Source organism: Chinchilla lanigera, unplaced genomic scaffold (assembly GCF_000276665.1).
Source record: "Chinchilla lanigera isolate Chin_1 unplaced genomic scaffold, ChiLan1.0 scaffold00106, whole genome shotgun sequence".
Taxonomy (NCBI): Eukaryota; Metazoa; Chordata; class Mammalia; order Rodentia; family Chinchillidae; genus Chinchilla; species Chinchilla lanigera.
The window spans coordinates 3,808,885-3,834,958 of NW_004955507.1; the positions used below are offsets into that span (position 1 = coordinate 3,808,885).

The window sequence follows — 26,074 nt, forward strand, 5'->3', positions numbered from 1 at the left end:
AAGTGGCGGGTGCAGCGGAGGTGGCCGTCAGACCTGCCACTTCTAAACGTCCCTGGGAGGCGTCGCTGCACAGGGTGGGGCGGGCCTGAAGAAGCTGTCCGCGGGCCAGTGGCTTTCCCGGTGCCTCCGGCCGTCCCTGCCCCTCCCCCCACCAAGCCAGCGTTCGGGTAGGTGAGGTGCCACCAAGTCCCCGCCTCCGTGTTCCCGCGACTGTGCAGAGTTGGGCGTCTGGACCCCGCGCGTCCGCCACCTGCTGGCCGAGCCACCTTGGGCGTGGCCTCCGTCCGGGGCTTGGGGACAGCAGGCTTCCTGGGCTGCGGAGGTGGCGGTCCAAGCATCTGCTGTTCGCTGACCTGCTTTACGCCTTCCGAGGCTCCCGCGCCCCGCCAGGGACCTTTACTCCAGGGTTTGTCCAAGGGGATGTTGGGCTCCCAACAGCCCTTTTGTTGTCCCCCCACATCCGACTGCAATTTATTGCGTGGGACTCGCTGTTTGCGTAGGTTCCGCCCCCTCATGCACTGCTTAGCGCTCGGGGTGGTAGGACTTTGCGAGTAGGAAAGAGCACAAAGGTTCCTGTGGTTCTTCATCAAAAAGGGGAGATGGAAATGGGGTGTCTTTCCGTGAAATTATTGGGAACAGAGGGGGAGGAAGGATCAGAGAGAATGGGGTAAGGTAGAGAGAAGATGGTAGTCCTGGTTGAATGTGGCTCATTTACTAATTTAGCAAGCTGTAGTTACTGTGCACCTACTGTGTGCAGAAACTGTGATGAGTAGAGGCCAGCCAAATAGGAGGAAACGGGCAAGGACTTCCCAGCGCAAGAGTGATGTTTAAGCTGACATCAGAAGGTTGAATAGTAATTAACTGGTTAAGAATAAAAGAAAAGCCAGGCAAGGTCTTGGGTAGTTGAAATCCCAGCACAGCCTTCCCTTTTGAGGCCAGCCTGGATACATAGCAAGATGCTGTCAAAAAGAGGGAGAGAAAGTATTCCAGGACATCATTTCTCTGGAGAGCACAGGCTGCCTTCTTCCAGCGACCATGTGTGCTTGGCTGTTACATCCTGCGTTCTTGACGGATCTGTGGGGAAAAGAGCATTGGATGGAGTCTGAAGAACAGGCTTTTGTGTCTGAGTAATTCATAACAGTTTCGTCCTCTGTGAAATGGGTAATCCACATGTAATCCACTTACCTCACTCTATTATGGGTATCACATGAAATAACGAAAGGAGAAGTGTGTTGGGCCTAGAAGTGTAATATGTACAAATGTTGGAAATTACTATGGTTACAGGATGCAGACAGCAGAGCGTGAGGGGAGTGGGTCTGAAGTGAGCCCCAGTGTGATGCCTGAGGCTCTTCCTGAGTTTGCACCTGCTGCTACCAAGACCCCAGCATTTGATCTTTTCAACTTGGTTCTGTCCTACAAGAGGTTGGAGATCTACCTGGAACCTCTGAAGGATGCGGGTGATGGTGTTCGATACTTGCTCAGGTACAGACTTTATGGAGTTGTTTTGGCTTGCTGGACCTTCTGCTTCCCTGCTCTGTAGTACTGCTGGCTGTTTAGGCAATGGTTGGGCTATCTTTTCTGCCCTAGTGAGGACCAATTCTGGATAGTTTGTTTGGCTTATGGATTTATCTAGGCCCACCCTGTGTCTCAGCCCCCACCCAGGAGAGGCAGGGGGATCATCTGGCTTTTTAACCAGGCTTCTTTGTAACTAGAAAAGGTCTTATCTCAGGACTGATAAACATCCTTCAGCATTGACCTTCTGTAGCATTTAAAAAAATTAAAAAAAATTTTTATAGTCAGATTTTACTGGTACATTTTACCAGTAAAATATATAATGATATATATATAACGATCACATTCATCATAGAGAATTTATACCTGTACATGATATCACTTTCTTTTTTTTTCCATTCCCCTACCTTCTCTTCAACATCCCCCCCGCTCCCCATTTATAAAAGCTTTTCCGTTTTTTCCTCCTTTTCTCGTTTTTTCCCCTTCTTTCCTATCCCCCTGCCCCTGCCCTTGTTCCCCTCCCTATTTGAACATTTACTTCTTATTTCACAATATACATTTTGTGCATATATTTCACAAATATATTTCACTCAATTTCCCACATAGATTTGTCTGGTGAATTATATTGCAAACTGAAAGTTAGATTTAACATGTGTACATATATTTCACAGTATACATTTTGGTATTTATTTACACGTTTCGCTGCTTATGCTAGAGATACAATGCTATGTTTACACTTGTGTATGATTTATTGGCCCTCTGCAGCTTTAGTAGGCTTAATTTCCCCCCCCTTCTTCCAATTTTAGCATAATTATTAAAATTAGGATATAAATTTGAAAAAAGTTATACACAAATACTTATGAGTGAGCAGGTACCATTTTCACTATTTGCTTGGAACTATGGGTCACACTTTTTCTCCTATCCTGCTCTGTTTTCCATTCTCCCTAATTTTCTTCTTCCAGCTCACTTTGTTTCTTAAGTTAAAAGTATATTAAATTATGTATACATGCTTTCTACTACATGAATACTTAAGTTTGTGTCTATAAATAATTAAGGACATTTCTTTCATTATATCTAGCACAATAATAAATAATTCCTTTTTTTTTTTTTTTTGGTATTGGGAATTGAACTCAGGACCTTGCATTTGCCTGGCAGGCGCTGTGCTGCTGAAGTATATCCCTGGCCCTTCTTGATATCTTTTTATACTTGGTTTGTATTCAGGTTTCTGTAGTTTCCCCCCACAAAGGTCATGAAGAATTGCTTTGGCCAGTCAGGTTCCAATGCAAGACCATGCATTGTATGTGATTAAGACATAAGAGATACAATTCCCATAAATATTTTTCAGTCTGAACCAATCACTTGTTTCATCCATGCTGAAGAGACTGAGTGAGTTAACTGTCCTAGAGAATTTCCCACGTAGATTTGTCTGCTGACTTATATTGCAAACTGAAAGTTAGATTTAAAATTTGGACTAAATTCAAGTAAAAAAAATACTCCTTTTTGGCAAAGATAAATATTTCTGTCATTATTATTGTACCACATCAAGAATCTCCTAAAACCTGGTTGTCTTAAAATGCAGAGATTCAGGGGCTGGGGATTTAGCTCAGCGGCACAGCACCTGCCTGGCAAGCACAAGGTCGTGAGTTGGGTTCCTGGTACCAGAAAAAAACCCAACCTCCCCACCGCTACCGCACCCGCCCCCCCCAAAATGCAGAGATTCTTAACTTGGAACCTGTTGGTGGATTTTAGGGATTGGCAAATCCCCAGAAATGGCATGTAAAGTTGTGTGTTCATGCATGTTTATTTTGAAGGAAAAACTTCTAGTTTTATCAGATTCTCATAAAGACTTTCAACCCTCTAAAATGCCTGAGAAGACTGGTGGGAGGCTAGGTGAGCAAAGTTAGGTTACTTCTGAGGGTGTTGTTGAGTCTTCATCTTTGCCTCAGTTTAGAAATAGTGGGCCATCGTCATCATCATCATCAGGTGACAGGGTCTTGCTGTGTTGCCCAGTGTTTCAGAGTCATATTCTCTACTGTAAATCCTGTGCCCTTGGTGCAAGAGTTAGGGAGGAGGAGGGGTTGCTCTTCAGAGGATCTCCAGGGATTGGTTAGAGTTAGAGGGAGGCGGGACATCACACCTAACCCCTTCTCTCCCAGCCAGTGGTCTCCCCTGCTGGCCGAGGGAACGTTGGTCTATGAAAGTGGCTGTCAGATTAGTATGTACTTTTGATTATGCTTTTGTTAGTAAAGAGGATTTGACTTTGAAGAGGAACCTAATCTTGGGCTTTGGCTCTTAGGTCTAAAACCTGAAGCTGCAGTCAGTTTTTAAAAAACTCTTTGTGGGGATCAACTACTTCATTATGTAGGTCTCCCAGAACTAAACATTAGGAAGAATGGGAGATTTTGGGAAATGAAAGTGACTTTAGTGTTGTTTTGGTGTTTGTTTTTCAAGAATAGGATTGGCCTTAGATCTAGTTTCTGTTTAGCTTTAACCATGGTAGCAGCTGTCAGAGGTTCTGAGGTCTGCTTAGGTTAATATAGGTAGAGTGAGTTGAATTTCAAAAGAAAGGCAAAGAGTGTTATTTCATTCCCTCTTAATTTTTATTAAAAAGTCTCCCATAAACTAACCTTATTTAGCCAGGCATGGTGGTGCACACCTATAATCTCTGCACTCAAGAGGCTTAGGAGGATTGGCATGAGTTCCAGGCCAGCCTCAGCTATATAATGAAGTTCAAGGCCAGCCTGTACTCTACACAGCAAGACCTTGTCTCAAAACCAAACCACATCAAAACCAAACCACACCAAAATCAAACCACACCAAAACCAAACCACACCAAAACCAATCCAGAACAAACCAAAACAGAACAACACAACAAAACTAACCTCATTTAGTAACTGAAATTCCCTAATTAGAGCACAAGAAAATACATTTACCTTGTGAGTGAATTGTTTGCCCATTTACCAGATTTTCTGACGTTTGTCTCTGATAGCTCACCTTGTAGATATTGACACTGCTCTAGAATTTAGGTATCAGTGGCTTCATTATCACATCTGTGCTCTTATTTCCCTAGTAAATGTCCCTTACGAGGGATTAAGCCAGCAGTGCTTGCTTGACCTTGGCAATCTGAACCTGAACCTCTGGTCTTTTTCTTTCCTTCCTGGGAACTGTTCCATTGCCTTTTGGTTCTGATGGGAGCTCTGTCTATACCTGCTTCCATCTGTTGCAGTTCATAATGATGTGTTTGCTGAGTTAATCCTGCATTCTAGTTTCATCTTCTGTTTTTAATACATTAAATAAAATCTTATTATTTTTTCCCCTTCTCAATATTCAGGACAAACTCTCAGATAAACTCAGACTCAAAATACAGACATAAGATGATAAAGTCACAAATGGAGGCAAAGAAATCTGTAATTTGTTCTTTCTTGATTTCTGTGTTCGATCAATTCTTAGGTAGTGGTTGTAAGTTCTTAACAAGTGGTGAAAAAGAATAAAGGAAACTATTAAAGAAGAATGTCAGTTTAATTCTCGAGGAGAATACACCCTTATAAAACACATGGGAAGCTGGACATAGTGGTGCACACTTCTAATCCCAGCACCCTGGGTGGCTAAAGCAGCTGGACTGCAAGTTCTGCCCACACTGGGTGATTTAGCTACTTAATGAGGCCCATTCTCAAAATCAACAGAAAAAGGGCTGGCAGTAGCTTAGTTGGAGGGCTTTGGGTTCAATCTCTAGTACTACAAAAACAACAAACAGGTGAAACAATGTTAAACATATTCTTTAACAGAAACCTGCTGGGAAGAAGTTCTACAGATCTAGTTTTCTCACTGTAGGGCTAATGTGTGACCTCTTCTCTCTTCCTGATTGCCTATCCATGAGACGGCTCACTTTTCATTTCTTTGTGGTCCTCTGTGCCCCAGGCCTCTTCCTCATCTCCTGGCTTGAATATTGTCCCATCTTTGCTGTCGGGGTTTCCTCTCCCAGCTGGAGAGCGGCTGTCTGTTGATCAGGACTCTCTGTTTTGTAGGTGGCAGACACCTTTGTGTTCCTTGCTGACCTGCCTGAGCCTCAACATCTTGTTCCTCACATTGAATGAGGGTAAGAATGGCTTTCAGGGCCAGTGGGTTTTATGGATGTCTGGTGGAAGAATACTGAGATGTGGCTGTGTTTGCAAGGGCCCCTCTTCTTGCCCTGGGTTAGCTTCTCTCTGTGTCTGCTTGGTGTCAGAACACAGGCTCTGGAGGGACAATGCAGGCTGAGCTGCTGGGGCAACCGTGGGCAAATTATTTAACCCATCTGTTGAGGCCTAATATTCCTCTACTTTAAAAGGAGGATAATAGTAGTGCTTTTCTCGTAGAGTATTTGTGAGGAATGAGATAGTCTGTGTGTAGCAGTGCCTGGAATGGAATCAGCAGCCAGTATGGTGTAGCTTGTCTTATTATTGTTTCCTTCTTAACTGATTGCCGACGCATCGACATTTGTTCATTGTGCTTTTCTAGCTGATTCTGAGGTCATCTGGGGACATGGCATGGGGTAAAGGTATTAGGAAGATGAGCTGAGAAGGAATTTTTTTTGCCAATTCTGTTATTTCTTATTGTCCATCATATGAGCCTGGAGCTTCTTCTGGGCAGTCACTAGCAGTGAGGAGAGGCCTGAAGCCCTTGAGAGAGACATGTGGACAGGTGCATGAACGTAGGGGTCCTAGGTGGTGATGTCTCCTGCAGACCTCCTGCTGCAGTGTTTGCGGTGACCCAGCCCTTTCTCTGCTTGGAACTGGCAGATGGTGCAGAAAAAAACAGCCCCTTCAGGGGAATGAGTTAAAGGGTCTGGGGCAGATGTTCTGAGGAGCTGATGCCTTATGTATGTATTCTTTCTTGTAGCGAACGCCATCTCAAGTGTCTCCTTTTATTCCTCTGGAGATAGGGACTCATTGGGTTGAAAATAAACCTAGTTCCTCCAAGATCTCATTCTTTTTCTTAGACTGTGATCAAAACTTCCCAGAATGTGAGATTTTTGGTTATATTTCCAAAATAAATCAGTTTCTATAGTAGGTAGTGAACAAGCATTTATTGTGGGCCTGGTGTTTTTTAGCTTACTGTTGGGATATTACGTTCATGTAAGATGTTTTTTCTTTAATCTTGGCCTCCGTATTTCTTAATCGACTGTGTCCCTTGGTACCCTAAAAGATGAAGGAAATACTTACAGTCTGTCCTAATGGCTCAAAGATCTGAATTTTAGTTATTGTGAATTTTCAGCAGCCAGAGTACAGGTATGAGCTGCCTACTGTGTGGTAGCAGCATTTTTTAATGTATTAAAAACAAACCTAGGACTGAGCATGGTGGCACATGCTCAGTCTGTAATCCCAGACTCGAGAGGCTGAAGCTGGAGGATCACCAAGAGTTCAAGGTCAGTCTGCACTACATATTGAGTTCAAGGACAGCCTGAACTATATAGTGAAACTCTGTCTCAAAAAACAAACAACAGGCCCCCAAAACAAAACAAAGCAAAAAAAAGCTAGTGCTACATCGGTGACAGATGGGCAAAGTGCCAGTCCTCGCGAGCTTATCTTAGTGGAGGAGACATTAATTTATGAAGAAAATCAAAGCTGTGATAAGGGGGCTGCAGGATGGGGTGTGATACCATGTCTTACCAGGTGACCAGGCAAGGTGGCTTAGGCAGAGCTCTGGAAGAGGCAAGGGAACAAGCAAGTGGGTGTGGTGGGCAGGCTGCTAGGCCTTGCTTACCTGTGCTACCTGCAGTGTTCTTGGTCCTATAGGTGCTTGGTACTCGGTGGGTGCCTTGATGATTTCAGTGCCCGCCCTGCTGGGCTACCTTCAGGAGGTTTGCCGGGCACGGCTGCCGGAGTCTGAGCTGATGCGGAGGAAGTATCACAGCATAAGGCAGGAAGACCTGCAGAAAGTTCGCCTTTCCCGCCCTGAGGCCATGGCTGAGGTGAAGAGCTTGTGAGTATGGCAGAGGGGACAAAGGGATGGGAACAAACTGGCCCGATTCAAGAATAGCAGCAGCCACCACACTAAGCTTGCTGAGTGCACAAGCGGCTGTATTGGGTGAACCACAGATGTTACTTCATTGAATCTTTTTTTTTTTTTTGGTCTTTTTGAGACAGGGTCTCGCTATGCAGTTCAGGCTGGCCTTGAGCTCACTTTGTAGCCCAGGCTGGTCTTGAACTCGCAACAATCCTCCTGCCTCAGCCTCCCTAGTGCTGGGATTACAGGCGTGCACCACCACGCCCGGCTACTTCATTGAATCTTTTTAGCAGTTCTGTGTGGTGGCTGCTGTTATTATCCTCTTCTTATGAGTGGAAAGGCGTTAGAAAGTGACGAGGCTGTGTTGAGACTCCAGATCCAAGTGACTTGAGTGTCAGGTGCCCAGGAAGAACTCAGTAAATGTTGCTGCATTTTTGGAGAAACTTCTGAAACCTGACAGAGTTGGTATTTTGAGGAAGCATCTTAAAAGACTGTTGAGTAATATTAACTGTGACAACTTCAGAGGATCTGTGTAGGCTTTTTGTGAACAGCAGGAGTAAAAAAAGTAAAAAATGGATGCCTGGGCCCAGCTCAGAAATTCTGACTCATCAGGAGGGGTCTTCAGTATCTGTTGTTTGTTTTTGTTTTTAAAAATCATTTAATTTCTAGGGCACACAAAAAAATGGAGCAGGAAGTACAGAGAATTGCCATACCCTCCTCTTCCCTGTGCCACAGTCACTTGAGCTTCAGCAGCCTCCCCACAGGGGTACATTTGTTACGACTGGTGAACCTACATTAAGACATGATCTTCATGCAGTGTCCTTAGTCTGCATGACGGTTCCCTCTTAGTGTTGCACATTCTGTGTGTTTTGAGAAATGTAAAATGATATGTATCCATTGTATCATACAGAGAGTACTTTCACTGTCCTCAAAATCTTAAAAAATAAAGACACATTTCATGAATTTGCATGTCATCCTTGGGGAGGGGCATGCTAGTCTCTTCATCCAATTTTAGGATATTTGCTATTCAAGTGAGGAGGCAGTATGTTTTTTTAAAAAAAATTTTAGTGCCAGGGATATAGCTCACCAGCACAGCGCCTGCCTGGCAAGCACAAGGTTGTGAGTTTGATTCCCAGTACAAAAAAAAAAACTTCAAGTTTGAAATAATTTTAAATTTACAAAAGAAGTACAAGAATAGTTTAATAGTTCCTATATACCGTTTACCCAGAAGAACAATTATTCTCTTGTATATTCACTGTACTGTAATCAGAATTAGAAAATATCACATTTATAACATTAACATTAGTGCTATCTTTCATAATCACATTGTAATAATTCTATAAATAAAGTTCTTTTTTCCTCTCTCCTTGTCCTGGAATCATATCCAGGGTCCTAGACATGCTAGGCATGTGCTCTATCACTGCGCTGTACCCTCCCAGCCCTTGTTAATAACATTATATCAGTTTTCCTTCTATCAGGATCCAGTTTGGATCACACATTGCATTGGCTTTTTATGTGTGTGTGTGTGTGTTTAGCAATAATGGGGATGGAACCTGGGGCCTTGCATGTGCTTTACTGAGCATATCTTTAGCTTTTAACATTTAGCTTTTATGTCTCTTTAGTGTCCTTTAATCTGGAGCAGCTCTTCCATTTTTGTTTCTTATGACCTTGAAATATTTAGTACAGCCTTTTATTTTGTAGGAGCTCCCTCAATTTTGGTTATTTGGTTCCTCCTGATTAGATTCAGGTTATGGATCTTTGGCCGATCTATGACAAGTGATGTGTCATTGTCACTGCTTCCATATCATAGACACCTTATGTCAGAAAATATTAACTTTGATCAATTGCTTAAGGTTTCTCCACTGTAAATTATTCTATCTTTCATTGTTAGTAATCTGAGAGGAGATACTTTGAGACTATGTGTATTTTGTTCCTTATCAGATATTCACTAACTGCTTTATTTTTATTTATTTTTTAGACAGGGTCTCGTTGTGTTTCAAGCTGGCCTTGAAATCATTGTGTAGCCCAGGTTGGCCTTGAACTTGTAGTCCTCTTACCTCAGTCTCCCAAGTGCAGGGATTATAGGTGTGTGCCACCTTGCCTGGCTTACACACTGCTTTAAAAACTATTGGTGGGTCTTGCCTTGTAAGTTAATGGTGGAGCTGTGGTTCGTATGTCCTCATTGCTGGGTGGCTTGTACACATGGATCTCATCACTTGCATTGGTCTTTTTACTAAGAAAATTAATAAAAAGCCACCCAATGGACAGTCATGCTTGAACCACTGTTTATTTTATTTTATTCAATGGGTTATAATCTATTACTGTCATTTATTTTGGTCACATGTTGTCCTAAATTTGACCAGTGGGGTAGCTTTTGAGCTGGTTTTTGTGTTCTTTCAATATATCCCCATCGTCTATGGCCATACCACCCTGAATGTGCCTGATCTTGTCAATATATCCCCATCATTTTAAAATGCTTCCTCATCATTTTCAAGTACAATAGGATATTTAAGTTCATCTAATATCGTTCTCGCCTCAGCTCTGGAAGCAGCCATTTCTCCAAGGAGTCTTTCAGAAACCTGAATCTGGGTGTGGGATGCACTCAAGCCATCTTGGGTACATCCACATTTAAAACAAAATTAAATTCCCCAAGGGAGCCTGCCTTACATCCCAGGTAGAAAAACATTGGTCTGCATTCTGCTGTTGATTCTCACAGTTGCTGTGCTGTGGATCTTTTGACCCTCATTTTGCAGATGAGGAAACTGGAGCCCTGGAAAAGTGAAGTAGCCTGTGTGAGCAAGGAAGAGCAAGAACCTTTAGCTGTTCCCACTTTAGTGGGGGGATTCAAAGAGAGAACAGAAACAAATCTGGAGTGGCTTGGTTAGGCGTTTTTCTCCCAAGCTTTTGTAAGCTATCCAGTGTGTTTAAGGAGGTTGGCTTTGCCGACTGTTCCTTCCCGGTCCTAGGCTCTGCCTCTCCAGAGCTTCCACCCTGTTCACTCACAGAAGCTCTTGTGTTTGCAGCTTGATTCAGCTGGAGGCCTTTTTGACCCGCCTGTGCTGCACTTGTGAAGCTGCCTACCGCGTGCTGCGCTGGGAGAACCCCGTGGTGTCCTCACAGTGAGTGGCCCTGCTCTCACTTGCACAGCTCTGTAGAAGTTTGCAGCTTGAAACCACCCCAAGCACAGCCAGCTGCCTCCAGAGGGCATCTGGCCCTCCTGCCTCAGAGGAAGAACACCCAGTGTGTAGATCTGCGTGTGTGCTTGTGGGCTGTAATGTATTGCTTTTGTTTAGATGCTTTTTAAAAAAATGTGTGGTAGAAGAAAGACTTTAATAATAGACAATTCACCATGTAATCTACCATGAAATAGCTGCTAATGTTTAGCTTGCGTCGTGGAGTGGTCATATGCATATACTTTGTGGATGTAGAGCTTCATAATGTATGTGAGGTTTTCTTCTCTTTTTTATGAATTACATTGTAAGTGATTTTTCTTGTTGCTACAAAGCCCTTATATTTTTTATAATACAAAGTTAATATAGACTGTGATTTATGGACCATTGTGTTACATGTTAAGTCAGTTCTACTTTTCATTACTGACTATAGTGAGCATATTTGCTTTAATCTTTTGAAGTTTTTTTTCCTTAGAATAAATTCAAAAATAAAAGTACTATATCAAATGAATGGGTGTTTTGGGGCTTCTTTTTTTTCTTTCAGTGGTACTAGGGATTAAACTCAGAGTCTTTGCACTAAATACATCTATACTCCTTCCCTGTTTTTGAGACAGAGTCTTGCTGAGTTGACTAGGATAGACTTGAAGTTGTGATCCTCCTGCTTCAGTCTACCAGTGTACTGGGGTTACAGGCATTTGCCTCCATGCCTAGCTATGAGGCCATTTATATGAATCATAATTATGACTAATGTTTATCTAGTCTTCACCTAGTGCTCAGTCAGTACTCTCTGTGTATTATCTTACTCTTTATGGTAATCCTATGGGTAGGCACTGTTGTAATTTCCATTTTACACATGAAGAAGTAATTGTTACAAAGGGAAATGGCTGAGCTAAATTCAGATCCAGTCTGGCTGTGTGTGGTGGCACACACCTGTAATTCTAGCACTTAGGAGGCTGAGGCGGGAGGATTGCCATAAGTTTGAGGTCAGCCTGGGCTACATAGTGAGTTCGAGGCCAACCTGAAGTACAAAATGAGACTCTGTCACATACACGCAAAAAATTCAGATCCACTCTGGCTCTAGACTCAGAGTCTAGACCCTGAGAGCAGTGACAGTTGAACCAGTTCATGTGTCTCAGCCTGAGATGCTGCCATAGCCTCACCAGCATCAGTTGTTAGCAAATAATGACATAGGCATCTCTGAATTTTTTCTCATCACTGTTTTCTACTTGTTTGATTAGCTGGTTTTGCTGGTTTATTAACTGAGGCCAGAGCTAGTTTTCCCCTGGATATCTGTATATGCGTGTTCAAACCTGTTTCCTTCTGACCTTGTGAATTACTTACCTTGTTTTCTTGTCATTCAGGTTCTATGGCGCACTTCTGGGCACAGTTTGCATGCTGTATCTGCTGCCGCTCTGCTGGGTACTCACCCTTTTAAATAGCACGCTCTTTCTGGGGAATGTGGAGTTCTTCCGAGGTAAGCCCTGCGGAGCCTGACAGCTGGAGCCCAAGCTGGCTCTGAAGGCCAGGTTAGGCTCCCTGGTTGTCTCTGTCCAGCGAATCTTCTGTTTGCTGTGCCTTCCAGGAGGGGGCAGCACCACACTAGGGTTTCTGGTGGAAGGCTGTCTCCTGTCTCTTAGATATTAGTGGAGGCTGCTTTCTCACAGGGAAAGCTCCAAGAGGTCCCCTCTCTGTTCTGAAGGCAGGAGAATCATTCACAGATATGCTGGTTTCTGGGGAATGAGGGAAAGGTGTTTTCTGAAAGCTATCACCCATCCCCCAGGCTGTAGTCACCAGGGGTTTTGTGTCTCACAGTACCTCCTGATCTCATCTCTTTGTGATTCCCCAGTACCTGCCTGCCATCTGGCTTCTGAAGCGCTGAGGCAGTCAGGAGTGGCCCGAGTGGCATGGTAGAGGCTTGGGCCGGTACATGAGCTTGGAGGGTGCTGTATTTGTTTGTGTGGTAATAACAGAAGTCATAATGGGATTTCTAGCAGTGTGGGGTAGGAGGTGGTATCTCTGTTTTGTTCATGAGGTTTAGGTTAGGTGACTTGCTCAGAGTTAGGAAACTCTTTCCTGTAAGAGGGTGAGCTCTGGAGGAAGTGGCCAGTCACTTGTAGAAGTGGATACCCCTAAAGCACCACTCATTCTGTTTTGTGTCTGCCCCACCCTCTTCTCCTTGTCCTGGGTAGTGGTGTCTGAGTACAGGGCATCTCTGCAGCAGCGGATGAACACTAAACAGGAAGAGTGTACCTTAGAGAACCCACTACTGTTGGATGCTGGGGGGAAGGGTGCCCTGCTGGACAGCACGCCTGCCCCCACACCCACTGAGGTGAGTGCCCGGGCCATCAGCAAGAGCTGGCCGCAGGCAGTGTGTGTATGTGTGTCCTCTTACGAACTTGTTTCTACTGCATAGCTCCCAGATTGGTTTCTGTCCTGCTTCTTTGCAAGCCTGATTGCTTCTGAAGTGCTTTAACAGCTGCCCTGTGTGGTTGAGTGCTTATTCTGTGCTGGATGCTGTTCTTACTGCCTTAGAGATAAGCTTACTTAGTGTAGGTTGTATCAAGAAAGATTATCCCCAATGCAGAAGAGAAGGGTGAGGCACAGGGTGGCTTCCCAGGCTGTGAAGCTAGTAAGGGAGCCACCAGGTCTCAGACCGGGTCCTGTGGTTCCAGAGCCCTGCTCTTGGCCACTGGAAGTACAGCCCTGGTGGTATACTCATCACCCTGGCCCTTCTGGGTTAGAGATTGCTCTCTTTCCTGTCACTTCCTTTTTTCTTGCAGTTGTGCCATTTCCTCTGGGGCAGGAACAGGTATTTTGGGAGCCTGGGTGCTGGCTTAGGGGAGGTGGCTCTGTACTGTGGGGAGCAGGGTTGTCATCTCTCTATTTCTGTCATAGACTCTTTCTTCCCAGGACCTCACCCCGGGCAGTGTGGAGGAGGCTGAGGAGGCTGAGCCAGATGAAGAATTCAAAGATGCCATTGAGGTGGGTGGCCCTTCCCAAGCACCTGCTGCTGACTAGGCCGGAGCATGGGTGGTACTGAAGTTGGGTATTTTTGTTTGTTTTGTTTTCTTAATTCTTTTACATCCAAATGGAAAGCTAAAACTGGGCTAGATAGAACTTAGTGGTGAAAGGGTACCGTTGATCACCCAGTTAACACATTTCCACCAGCTTGAGCAAGTGGTGGCTTGTACTACCCATGGTTTAAGCTGGCGGGAATGTAACACATTCAAATCAGAGTTGCCAGGCAGCAAGGCTTACGAATTATGGACCTGTCATGAATGTGTTAAATGTCCTGGGCAGTCAGGGCAAGCGGGGCTCTGAAAGCCACTGGGAAATGGCCTATCTGGAGTTTGTGGCTTCTCACCTTTGCAGCAAACATTGGGCTCAGTGCCTTTGATGTAGGAAGGCAGATTTGGAAGAGGCTGCTACCCTGTGTCTCTTTGCAGAGTTCTGTAAGATGTCCCTTGGGGGTCAAGGGGTTGGGGAAAGTGGTTGTATGGCCAACTGGTAGGTCAGGGAAAGTTCACCAATCTTCTTGATTTTAGGACAGTTCTAGTAGTTTGCAGAATTGTTTGATTTGGCTTGCAAATGTAAAAAAAAAATTCTTTTGAGTCAATGTTTATAAATGGGGAAATTTTAGTGAGAACTCTGTATTTTCAGGTTCTCTGGTGTCTAGATCTGTAGCAGTGAGTGTAGGTGAGGCACCACCAGCTGCTTTAGACCAATGACATGCTGCAGTTAACATAATCCCCAACACTCCCTGTCTTTGGTCTCTGAGGTCTAATGCCAGTTGATACTTATTATCTCATTTGCACTGTTGCTTCCCTTAGATAGAAATAATTTTTTCCTTCTATCTCTGTAAACTGGGAAATTGAGGTATAAGTAGTAAGGCTCTTGAATTTTTATCAGGCCTGTGGTTTACACCTGACTTGCTTTATTCTTAGATCAGCCTCCTCTTGTGAGTGCTTACTTTTTGACTGCTGCAAACTTTCTCCAGGACTGATAGATGATTCTAGGGTATGACTCTGGGGATGGTGGAAATAAGTATCAGGGGCTTTTAAGCCTTTTTGTTCATGACCCACAGTTAGGAACACATTTTGTGTCCTGATGCAGTTCACAATTGTGTATACCTGTAAAATACATAAAACTTCAGTGGAACAGTTTTCCTGAAAGACATTTAAGGAATATTTTCCTTCCTTATGTTCTGTTCTGTTTGAATAATGACACCACGTAAGAAAAACCATACAGCTTTCTGCAAACTTCTTCACCACTGAGCTCCTCCCAAGGAGGGGTCTGTTAAGCTCTCCTCTGGGAAGTGCTCAGAGTGTTGAGTTTCCTTCTGCCTGCAGGCCTCCCCCTCGCAGTACCTTCTTTCTCCTGCTATCTCTTTTCTGTGTTTTTTCCCTTTCTCCTCTGCACCTTGGGAGGCAGGAGACCCACTTGGTGGTGCTGGTAAGTAGGAGTGGTGAGGTGGGCACGGGCTGGACAGGGCTGGGGGAGAGTGGCAGAGCAAACTGTGCTGCACCTCATGGGGTCTGCTGTGCCCAGGAACCTCTGCATGCAGGTCCTAGCCCTTCCAAGAGAGGAGCAGGGCTGGAATGAGCTACTCCCACAGGAGGATGATGAAGGCACCCCATGCCCAGCAGAGGATGAGCTGGCTCTACAGGACAATGGATTCCTGAGCAAGAATGAGGTGTTGCGCATCAAGGTGTCACGGCTCACAGAGCGGCTCCGAAAGCGTTACCCTACCAACAACTTTGGTATGGCCAAGGTTGGGGTGGGGGGCCAGAAGGGAGTTGATGGGACTGTCTTGCGGTTGGGGTGGGGCACACTGGTGGCAGGGAGAGAGTTTTGGAATTATGGGCACTGACTGTAATAAGAGCAAGGCATAAAGGGAAATCAGTAAGTGCCCAGTGGAAGAGCTGAAGGAGCGAGTGGGGGTTTCTTGTCCCTGTCTTCCTGTTGGACATTAGTTCTTGGGAAGACAGGGAACTCAGTTTGTGAACTGCCGTCCTAGGACTACAGACAGCAGGCGGTGCAGCAGACTGGCTAAGAGCAGTGGAGTCTGACTGCGTGGTAGAAATCCTAGTGCAATTGGGTGCCCTTAAGCAAATTATTTCCTGTCCTTGTGCTTTAGTTTCTCTTCCATAAAAGGCATAATAGTTCTTGTAGAGTTGTTCTAAGTCTCACATTTGACAGTACTTGTTAAGGGCTAGCATAGGGCCCAGACGGTTTGTCCATAGTGCTTAGTAAGTAGGTACCATTAATATGCGAGGCCCTGGGCCATCCACCTAGTTCTTGGGAACCTGTGTTGATTTTTCTGATCCACCTACATGGAAGTTGGAGTAAACAGTATCTTCCTCCTTATCAAGGCATGATAAGGCCTTGTTACTTCTCTCAGCCAAGTTTGTGGCTTGGCCAATCGTTAGTGGTGCTGGGGTTTTGAGTGGGTCAAGGAAGGCAGCTTGGAGGAGGGTAGACTTGCCTCCGAACACCGTTTGGAGATCTGGTTCAAATCAAGAGTTCTGGAGCAGTGCCAGGTAAAATCATGCTAGAAACCTAGAGTGGCTGGTGACCTGTGAGCTATTTTCCTTGTACTGTGTGTTCTGGTGTGCAGAGAGTTCTAGATCTGTGTCTGGGGTTTATATTAAGGAATTTGGCCTACAGCCTCAGGACCAGCCCTCCTGCACATGTAATAAGCAAGGCAGTTGTTTTCTCAGGATTAGAGATCTTGGACCTGCTATTTCCTGTTGCCATGCAAATGTCTCCAGCATTTTAGTTCCCTTTGTCATTTGCGTTGCCACTGCCATCTGTAGAGCATCTGTGAGCTCATTGTACTTGTACATATGTGAGCTTGGTTCTTGTGGTGGATGTGATAAGAGGCAGTTTTATGGGTCCAAGAGCAGCCAGGTTCCAGAAGTCCCAAGAGACACTATGAAAGAAAGATTTAAATATAAATATATTTATGCATTTCAAGAAAAGGCACTTAGATGTTCCCATTTTACAGATAAATAACCTGAGGTAGATTTGCCCAAAGACTTTGCCAGTAAGTGGTAGAGGTGGGGCTCAAGTCTGGGTCATCTGATTTGGCTCCTGTGTTCTTTGTACCCCATGATCCTCACTCTCCAGTTTTCCTTTGCTTTGGTGTCATAGTTACTTTCTAGTTTCTGAATATCCACAATACCCAGCACCCACAACTTAAAGGAGGTTTATTTTGGCTCACATTTCAGCCCGTAGTTGACTGCCTGCAAGGTAGGATGGCATGGCACTGGGGCGTGGAAAAGGAGAGCTGCTCACAGCTTGGTGGACAGGAACCAGAGAGACTTAAAGGGAGGAGCTGGGTAGGAGATAAACCCTTGGGGCCACACCCACAGTACCCTGCCTCTTCTGACTGAGCCCCACCTCCTAACAGCGCAGCTATAAGCTCCACATTCTAGTCACTTCCAGAAGCCGTGCCTGTGAGTGCTTGGGGCTCGTGGGGGACATCTAGATATAAACCACAGCATCTCCTGTCTGCAGGGCCCTGTTTTCTGTCTGTCTCATTTTTTAATTTGGCTTTTAGTTTGGGAATTCCCTGCTGGGATGCAGAAAGGCCTATCAGGTTCCCTCAAGGATGGCAAGGGCAGAACATGTTTGTTGCCCTAAGTCCCTCTTTGCTCCTTTTCAGACTCTTAACCTTCTCTCCCCTGAGATGTTCTCATGCTCTGCTTCAAGGGCAGGTGGGCTGCTTTAGGGGCTGTCTTAGTCTGTTTGGGCTGCTGTAACAAAATAAACTACACTGGGTGGCTTAATAAAACAACAGAAATTTGAATAAAACGACAGACTGGAAATGCAAGATCAAGGCACCAGCATGATCAGGGTCTGGTGAGGGCCTGCTTCCTGTTTCATAGATGCTCTGGTTTTTGCTGCCTTTTCAGATAGTAGGGTGGGCAAGGCAGTCCCTGGCATCTCTGAGGACACCAATCCCACCATGAGGGTCCCACTTTGTAATACCATCACTGCAGTTCAGGCTGGCTTAGAACTCACTTTGTAGCCCAGGCTGGCCTTGAAGTCCCGGTAATCCTCCTGCCTCAGCCTCCCGAGTGATGGGATTACAGGTGTGCGCCACCATGCCTGGCTTGCTTGGGGAGTAAGATCCAACATGTGAACTCTAGGGGCAACCCTAGCAGGGGCTATTCCATGCTGCTTGTCAGTGGATAAAGGGGCGCCGCACATTGGAAGAAGGAAGACCAGTTATTCAGGAGCTTTTCTGTGGCCTCCAAATGGGTGAGTCCTGGTGCTGAGGGCCCCTCTGTCCTGGAGGCTGCATGACCGTTCCCCTGGTTGGCTCTATAGAGCATTTGGCTCCTGCTACTCACATTGTCTTCTTGGCTTCATCACATGGTAAATCAGAGTGGGTGAGGCTGGGCCTTTGCTGAGAATGAGGGCAGAAAGAGTGAGCGCGTACTGGAAGGAGTAGGGTTGCTTCTATCCTCCATCCGCTGTCTAAGCTGATACCCTATCACATAACCCTCCCTGGCGCCGGGCCTCTGTATGGGTACATGGCTGTTGCACTGGGCCTGTGTCTACTGGGTGCATACCCTGGCTCTCCATCCAGTTCAGAGGAATTCGTGAACATGGACCAGAATGTCAGTATTTGAGTAGCTCCTTTGCCCTGTCCCATGCCTTTGCACCGTTCCTAAGAGGATGCAGGGGCAGCGTGCCTTCCCTCAGATCTGAATATAGGGGCCAGAGTCTTGGAGCAGCCAGTTTCCTGCACCAGCTGTGGGCATGGCCGATGCTTTTCCTCCTTACCTCTGCCAAGAGCCATGACCTGACCAACAGCAATGAGCGTTTACTGTTAGTTCCTCTAGTGGCCTCAGTCCTCCTGGCTGTAGCTGTGCTTCTTTCCTCAATCCCAGGGAAGCTTCTTTAGCAAGAACCACAGGTGATCCTGGCGGGAAGGAACCACTTGGGGCTGTCAATGCAGCTTCAGGGCCGTTGTGCGAAGGTGAGGCCCACCCTTTTACCTGACCAGACACAAGACCTGGGAGGCATGGTAGTGCTCCTTGAAGCTGGTAGTTGCTCTGGCCAGATCGCAGCAGGCCTTGGACCCCATGTCTAGAAACCTTCCCCATCCTCATCCCTCCTTATACTACCCTTGTCGTCCCCTAGCCATCTTCTAAGCTGCCATTGTCTGAAGTTTTGTCATCTTGGCATTGCTGGTTTAGGCAGAATCATTTTCCTGGCTTTATCCCCGCTTCTCGCCTGCTGCTCAGAGTGCTTTGAGCATTCTGACCTTTGGGTCTTCTTGGAAGGTGCCTGGTTCCACGCTTTCTCTCTTAGAATTCTTTGGCAGAAAGTAGGAGTCTGCATTTCCAAGAGACATTTCTGCCCACCCTATAGATAGAATATTTATAAGAGATACCCAGAAGGGGTCCAGTCGCACAGCTTTCACTTGCAGATGCTGTGGTCTGGTCCTTGCCAGCCTCACTGGGTACCAGGGAATAGATTCTCTGGCTGCTGTTTGATTTCTGCTGAATCTGTGAGTTGGGCCACTAGCAGCAGGCAAGGACTAGAGCCATGCATGGCCTGGGGACAGCATGTCCCGGGGGCCATCTATCAGTTTTTTCTTCTGGCTCTGAATCTGGGTTCTGTGTTCTTACTGCTGCACCCTGCTGAGTAGCAGGGCTGGGCTGGTATGCGTTGTGCCTCATTTAGAAGAGCCACAGCAGGGGAAGATTGAGAGGCCCAGTCTGGGTCAAGACTGAGCTGATCCCTCTGCTTCTCAGGGAGCTGTACAGGCTGCTCGGCCACCTTCTCAGTGCTGAAGAAGCGGGTAAGTCTCTGAGGGTGTGTTTGCTGGGAGCAGTGTGCTTGTGACTGGGTGCGGGGATGCGTTGAAGGGAGTCACTGGTGAAGTTTGACTCCTCAGGTCACGTGGGGCCTGGCACCTGTGGTTTGCTCAAGCAAGTACAGTATGTCTTCCTTGCCCATGTGCCGCCTTCACCAGCATTCCTGTGTGGTGTCCATCTGCCCCACCCGGGCGCCTCTCCAGGCCATTTTCCTGGGTAGGCTTGGCCTGTGGAGAGGAGGGAGGTGCTGGGGGCTCCAGGTCCCTGGGGTGGGGGCTACACCTAACATTAACTTTGGCTTTTGTCCACAGCGGAGCTGCAGTAACTGTGGGAACAGCTTCTGCTCTCGGTGCTGCTCCTTCAAGGTGCCCAAGTCCTCCATGGGGGCCACAGGTGAGTGTTGCTGGCAGTGGGTCAAGGTAGGGCTTGGCTACTTCCTGCCCCTTGGGGGAGGCCACATTGTAGGAAAGGAGCGAGATGTCCTAGTCCAGGGCCTGAGCAACATCTCCATCCTGTTTATCAAACAAAAATCATAAGCATTTGATATGGGCAAAGAATAGATATGCTGTACCTAGGAATTAGGAAACATAATAGCAAAATGAGTACCTGTGACTGCTTCCGAAAGTTAACAAACAGTGCATTAGCAGTGCCCTGAAGCTCCCCTCTGCCATCCCCAGAGGAAAACCACAGTCCCCCATTTGGAAACTTTAAACAACATTTAAAGATAATTTCGTTATATGAAGGCTAAATATACTCATTGTAAGTAAAATACGTAGGTGAAGGAGAGGAAAGAGAATACTCCGCATGTGTTCAGAGACAGTGGTTGGCTGTGGGTCCTGCCTGTCTCAAGCGTGCACACAGGATGGACTGCAAGCACATGTTCCTGAAAACCGTGATCACAGTTCACTTACTGCTTTGTGATGTAACAGTAAACTCAAGTTTTTTCCTTTTCTGATCTTGCAAGTAACACATGCTTATTAATGAGAAAATTTGGAAATTATTATACAGAAGAAGGAAGACAAAAATAATCCTATAATCGTACCACCCAGAGATAACCACTGTTAAGATGTTTTGGGAAAATTTCCTCTGGGGGTATTTTATTTAAAAAACACTTTTAAAGATGTTCTTATGGTGTCAAAAGAATTTCTAATGAATAGAACACCTGGGAAAGGCTACACCTGGCATCACTACCCCAGAGGCCCCAGTTCCTCTGGAGGGTGTGGCTGTGCTGGGTCAGGGAGGCGTGGCCTGGGTGGTGGGTGGTTTCTCTGGGTCTTTAGGGAGGGTGGTTCTAGGGCTTGTGGCCATGAGCCAAAGGGTATAAAGAAGTGTCTCACCAACTCCTTCCTTTTCAGCCCCTGAAGCCCAAAGAGAGACTGTGTTTGTGTGTGCCTCATGCAACCAGACCTTGAGCAAGTGAGAAGAGAGGCCAGGCTCCAACCAGAAGCAGTTTTGGGGCCAACAGTAGACCCCCTCTCCCCTGTGGCTTGTGCTGGGCAAATGTGGCCTGACTGCTCAGTTGGCTTCCCCTTCCTTCCCGTTTGCAGCGCTGTGCTCAGAGTTGAGGAAGAGCTGCCCCTAGAAGGCCTGTTTGCTTTGCTCTGCTCTGGGTTAGTGAATTGGACTCAGGGCTGGTCAGGGAGCTAGGCCTGGCTCAGCTGAGCTGTGATGATTAGGACCAATGTGGCCAGGCCTGGAGATCCCAGGAGACCTGAGCTTAGGAAAAGTTCTTCCCTGCAGAGCGTGGGGTCAATCCCTCAGCCTCAGAGAACCTGCAAGACAGTTTGGGACACAGCATGGGGAAGCTCCACTGCAGAGTGGACTTGAAGAATCTCAGCCCACATGATCTGCTGGTGTCCCCGGCTCCACCTGCGTGGCTGAAGGGCACTCAGAGCACTCTTGTTCCCCCACCCAAGTGCAGGGAAACTGTTCTCTGACCCGGTGCCACTTCTCCCTTCCCTGTCCTTTGTCCCATGGAGTGTGAGGTCAGATAAGCAGAGCAGAGGTCCAGAGGCTCTTGACCTTGAGGGTCCTGGGAAGTGTAGGATCTCACTGGGCTGGGTCCTAGATTCCAAGGCTGTACCCTGAGGTCCCCTTGGGTCTCCATCTTTTTGACAATATCATATTTCCTCTGGATGCTGAGGGCCTAGCATCTTTCCCAAAGCCATGAGCTGGCTCAGTGCCCCACCCTCCAGCTGTCCTGTCTTTTCAAAGTATTTATTTATTTATTTCATGGTACCTGGGAACATATAGCTATATAGCACTGGGGAATGGGAGGAAGTAGATGAGGGTCCTCTGCCTCGGACTCTTTCCTGGAGTCAGGGCTGCCAGGAACCTCAAGGCATAAGTGGCTGAGGCATTCCCACCCCCTAAGTACGGACTGGAGGCAGTGCGGGGACAAGTGGCCCACCCCAGGCGTGCTTTCTTGCCAGGCCAAGCTGTTTGGTGAGGGCTTGGCAGCTGGGGCCTGAAGGCACCAGGCATAGGGGAACCAGGCAGGCCTCGGTATCCCCAGTTTTCCTTGTTAGGAGGTGAGGGTTAAGTTTTCTATGCTTATTTACACTGGAGAGGAGTGAAAGGGTCTCTGTGTATAGAAAATTATCAATAAAAGGCTTCAAGCTTATGTTGCCATCTTGTGCTAATACTCTCCCTAGGGCTGGAGGGCCAGAGCTCCCTGGCACTGCCCATTTGCAGCGCTGCCCTCACCTGCACACTGGGCTGTGGGGAAAGCCTTTGAGTACCCTTGGAGGAAAGGCTGTGGGAGTAGCAGCCTGGTCTGGGTGTAAGCTCGGGTTGAGAGGAGGAAAGCTGTACCTTGCACGCAGGGTTCAGCACATGCTGGTCCATTGACTTGAGGCTCCGTCTTGTGACCTGACTTGGGTTGGGGTTGGAGTTGGGACCAGAGTTTGATAAATGCTAAACAATGCGGGCTTTAGAATGGAATGACTTTAGTTAATCCTGAGAAAGCCCAAAAGGGTCAGTGCTCCTGTAGGCTGAGGGCCAGCAGGCAGGACTGACTGTCATGGGAGGTATGAGCAGGCTCTGAGAGTTGGGTGGATGGGTGTTCCTGGGTGCCAGGCGCTGTGGTAAGCACCTTACGTTATCTTAATGCCTGCAGCAAGCTTGTGATGTAGGCACTTCTCCCCGGAACAGAAACAGAGCACCCAGAAGTAGCAGTAGAGGCCACACCTGCTGTGGTTCAGCTGCACACTCTGCTCTGCTGTGCCGTGCCCTGGAGTGGTGCTGGCAACAGTTGCCCCCAGTCTTCCTGTTCTGCTTCCCTCATCTGGGAAGCCGGTGTGATAGTGGTGCTGACCTTGTCGGGCTACCATTCAGATTCAGAGTCCATGTGAGGCACGACATACAGTAGATACTCAATAGACAGCAGCAGTCCTGCTGTCCTGGCAGCCTTCGAGCAGAGAATAGACACCTCTGCCTGCCTGACTTAGAATAGTAATTTGTTTTCCTTTTAAGCCAGGGAAGAATTTTAGATTATTTTTCAGAGAAGAAGGTCAGGGAAAGCCATGAGAGTAGTTTGAAAAAGCAGTGTCAGTATGATTTTATTTTTGGAAAATGGAAACAGTGCCTAATGGTGAAGTGCCCACAGTAACAGGAGGAACTGGAGAAGGCTGTGCTGGCTGCCAGTGGGTTTCAGAGATGAGAGAAACACAGGTTTTCCCCCCTGTAGTGGTCAGCAGTCTCAGAGAAGCACAGCAGGGGACCCCTTCTGGTGTCTTTGAGGTGCATGTGAGATCAGGCAAGAGACATCATCTTTTTTGATTTTTTTTTTTTTTTTTTTTTTGAGACAAGTCTTACTGTGTAGTCTGGGCTGACCTTAAACTTGGAATCCTGCCTCAGCCTCCTGAGTGAAGGGATGTCATCTTTAAAGTTCAAGTCCTACTGGAAGAATGAAGCTGCAGAGGGATTTGGTGGGATTGGCTGGCACTTTATAGCTGGTTGGGGTCAACTGTGAGGAGGACCTGCTCAGGGGATGGCCTGGGAGACAAACTGTCCTATGTAGGATTGGATGCCTGATTTACAGACAGTTCCTACTTTGTCCTTAAACACTCAGGGGGAGAGAACAGGTAGCTGGATTGTGCTGCAGCCCCAGCACCTGCTGGGGCAGACCCAGGACCTCAACCCGCGGCCTGGCTTGGCTTCTGGCTTCTGTTGTTTCCTTCGATGGAATGGTGCCTTGAGCTGGCAGTAGTTTCTGGAGCTTTCAGGATCTGTGGCCTGTGGGGCTAAAGTCAAGTGAAGCTCCATTTTCATCTTTATCTGTGTGGAACTCCCCAGGCACCCTCTGAGAGACCTGGCCCCATGTCTGTCCTATAGCTGGTTATCTTCAGGATACTAACACCCGCTTTCATTGAGAGCTGTGCCAGGCAACACTTTGACCACACAACAGTCTCTAACTAGTATTGTGTGGTTAATTCTGCCTAACCCACTGAGTAAATGCGTGGCCAGGGAAGTAACCTGCGCAACATCACAGAGCTAGGAAGCCACAGTGAGAGTGGGGATTGTGTCACAGGTGCTGGTAGAGGGCTCATAAGAGAAACTAGAGGAACATAGCATCCTAGGCAGTCACCTCTCTCTGTTCTGCCTGGTCCCCACCAACCCAGGAGCCAGCCACTGAGCTTGTAGGAGGGCCTGCCCCCAAGCATAGCTTTCCCCCTCTCCTCTATCTCTAGCCCAGCCCCAGCCAAGTGGGTTCAGCCTCCAGCAGAACAAGAGGCAGCCTTGTGACAGGAGCCCCCTGCCGCTCCCACCTCCCGGGAACCCCACCTCCTGCCTTGACACCCAGAGTGCGGCACATTCCATTCTCTGGCACAGCTGGGGGCTGGGGATTCTGGGTTCCCCTGGCTGCCAGCTTTCTTCCCAGCCCCAGCAGAGCCTACTGTCTGGGCTGGGACACTGGGTCCCAGCCACACACATTCCAGCAGCAACTGCCCCCCACATTAGATTTCCCAAGTTGTGAACTTTAGTCAGGATTACAGCTGACTAAATAGTTGTGGGATGTGAGCTTCCTTTGTGGGGACTTGGGCTCAGTGCTGGCAGGGGTGAGGAGAGGAGGGGTTAGGGTGGGCTGTCTGGGAATCGGGAGAAAAGCCACTGGCTCCTCTGCCTCCATCAGGCCCTGGAGTGGGACTGGAGCAGGGCTCCCAGAAATCTTCCCGGGTAGCAAGTGTGTGATGGAGGCATGGCTGTCTGTCTCCCTGGGTTGTCCAGCTTTGCCATTGCAGACAGTGTAGTGCCAAAGGGTGGGAGGTCAGATCCCCACATCACCCTGAGCTGCAGCCATATCATTAAAATGCACTATCTCCAAGGGCTGTTGGGAAGCAAAAATTAGAATAGGAAAGTATTTAGGGGATGCTACCTACCCATTATGGCCTTGATATTTATTGATTGCTGGGATTAGACATTTTCACCCTAGTTTTGGCTTATTTACTAATAGGGTAGATAGGATGTGTATTGTAGGGTTTTTTTGTTTTGTTTGAGACAGGATCTTGCTATGTAGTTCAGGCTGATCTTGGGCTCACAATGTGGCCTGGGCTGGTCTTGAACTCACAGTGATCCTCCTGCCTCAGCTTCTCAAGTGCTGGGATCACAGACGTGTGCCACCACCCCAGGCTTAGGAGGTATAGTTTTGAAGCAAAACCCCAAATGTTGGTAATGTAATTGTAGCTTTTAGAGCAAATCCTCCTCGCTTTTCCCTGCCTTCCTGCCACTTGTGGATCTTAATTAGGGAATCGGATTGTACTGACCACCTATTATGTATAAGCACTGCTAGGTCATGGCTTTGGTTAATAAAAATACGAACTACCATTTAACATTTTCTGGATTCTGTGCATTGTTTCCAGGTATGTTGCATGCGTTTAAGACAACGTTCTGTGACTCCGAGAAGTAGACATTTTACTCCACTTTGTAGCTGGCTGTGTTCTCAGCCACCATCATTAAGTCACAGGGTGGGAAGCCAGAATGGGCTACACTGCGTGTTCTCACGCCAGCCCTGTGTGCTCAGTCACCAACTTCCAAATCCTTCGTGCCTTATACTAGAACTCAGATTTTGTACCCAGCTGAAGAACTTGATTTCCTTTGCTGTCTTGCAATGCAGAGTGGGCGTGTGATTTAGCTGTGGCCAGTGAGCTAGTAGTGGAAATCTACCAGGTGGGACCTGTTGAGAAATAACTTTTCCTGATCAAAAGGGCTAGAGACAGCTGACAGGCGATTTTGCTCTTAACCCTTCCCCGCCTTGCTGCCTGGAATGTGGTTGGGAAATTGGGAGGAAGAGGCACCGTCTTGTAACCACAAGAACAAAAACCCTCCTTCCCCTAGAGGGCAGGAGAACGAGTCTGGGACACAGACCTCGCACCTGTCCAATTCCAGAGCACTGGTCTTTCTGCTGTGTTCCTGTGGTCAGAGGCAGCCCTTCTCTGACACACAGGCCCAGCTGCGGTTCCCATCAACCAGGAGAGAGGACAGTGGAGCTAGTAGGGATTGGAGGGGAAGAAGGACAGGGCCTCCCTGGTTTTGGGAGGATGCTTAGTCCCAGAAAAGATTCCTGGGGGGCCT

General features: G+C 47.1%; 1 protein-coding gene and 1 long non-coding RNA gene across 8 annotated transcripts; one reads left to right on the top strand and one right to left on the bottom strand.

Annotated features, from left to right (window-relative positions):
• On the top strand, nucleotides 1-24,824 carry Zfyve27 (zinc finger, FYVE domain containing 27). 7 transcript variants are annotated; one of them, XM_005407634.2, is made up of 13 exons: nucleotides 1-171; nucleotides 1,285-1,482; nucleotides 5,538-5,608; nucleotides 7,287-7,473; nucleotides 10,521-10,616; nucleotides 12,029-12,141; nucleotides 12,857-12,996; nucleotides 13,563-13,649; nucleotides 15,099-15,119; nucleotides 15,283-15,427; nucleotides 19,439-19,485; nucleotides 19,813-19,894; nucleotides 20,857-24,824. In XM_005407634.2, the coding sequence occupies exons 2-13, from the start codon at nucleotides 1,286-1,288 to the stop codon at nucleotides 20,919-20,921; spliced, it is 1,251 nt and encodes a 416-aa protein (XP_005407691.1). In that variant the 5' UTR covers nucleotides 1-171; nucleotide 1,285; the 3' UTR covers nucleotides 20,922-24,824. The 7 variants fall into 7 exon arrangements, with proteins under 7 accessions (XP_005407691.1, XP_005407690.1, XP_005407693.1 ...); XM_005407633.2 differs by having other exon boundaries at nucleotides 1-167; XM_005407636.2 differs by having other exon boundaries at nucleotides 1-167; nucleotides 13,578-13,649.
• Nucleotides 691-12,097, bottom strand: LOC102005400. Its single transcript, XR_001231636.1, has 2 exons — nucleotides 12,009-12,097; nucleotides 691-1,074 (listed from the first exon to the last, which is right to left on the bottom strand). It is a non-coding gene; the product is annotated as an uncharacterized LOC102005400 (long non-coding RNA).
• Nucleotides 24,825-26,074: the final 1,250 nt, after the last annotated feature.

Excerpts from the sequence above, each read along its gene's own strand:
- Zfyve27 (XM_005407634.2), top strand. The coding sequence starts at position 1,286 with ATGCAGACAGCAGAGCGTGAGGGGAGTGGGTCTGAAGTGAGCCCCAGT. Across the intron at positions 7,474-10,520 it reads ATGGCTGAGGTGAAGAGCTT|CTTGATTCAGCTGGAGGCCT; the intron begins GTGAGTATGGCA and ends TTGTGTTTGCAG. Across the intron at positions 10,617-12,028 it reads AACCCCGTGGTGTCCTCACA|GTTCTATGGCGCACTTCTGG; the intron begins GTGAGTGGCCCT and ends CTTGTCATTCAG.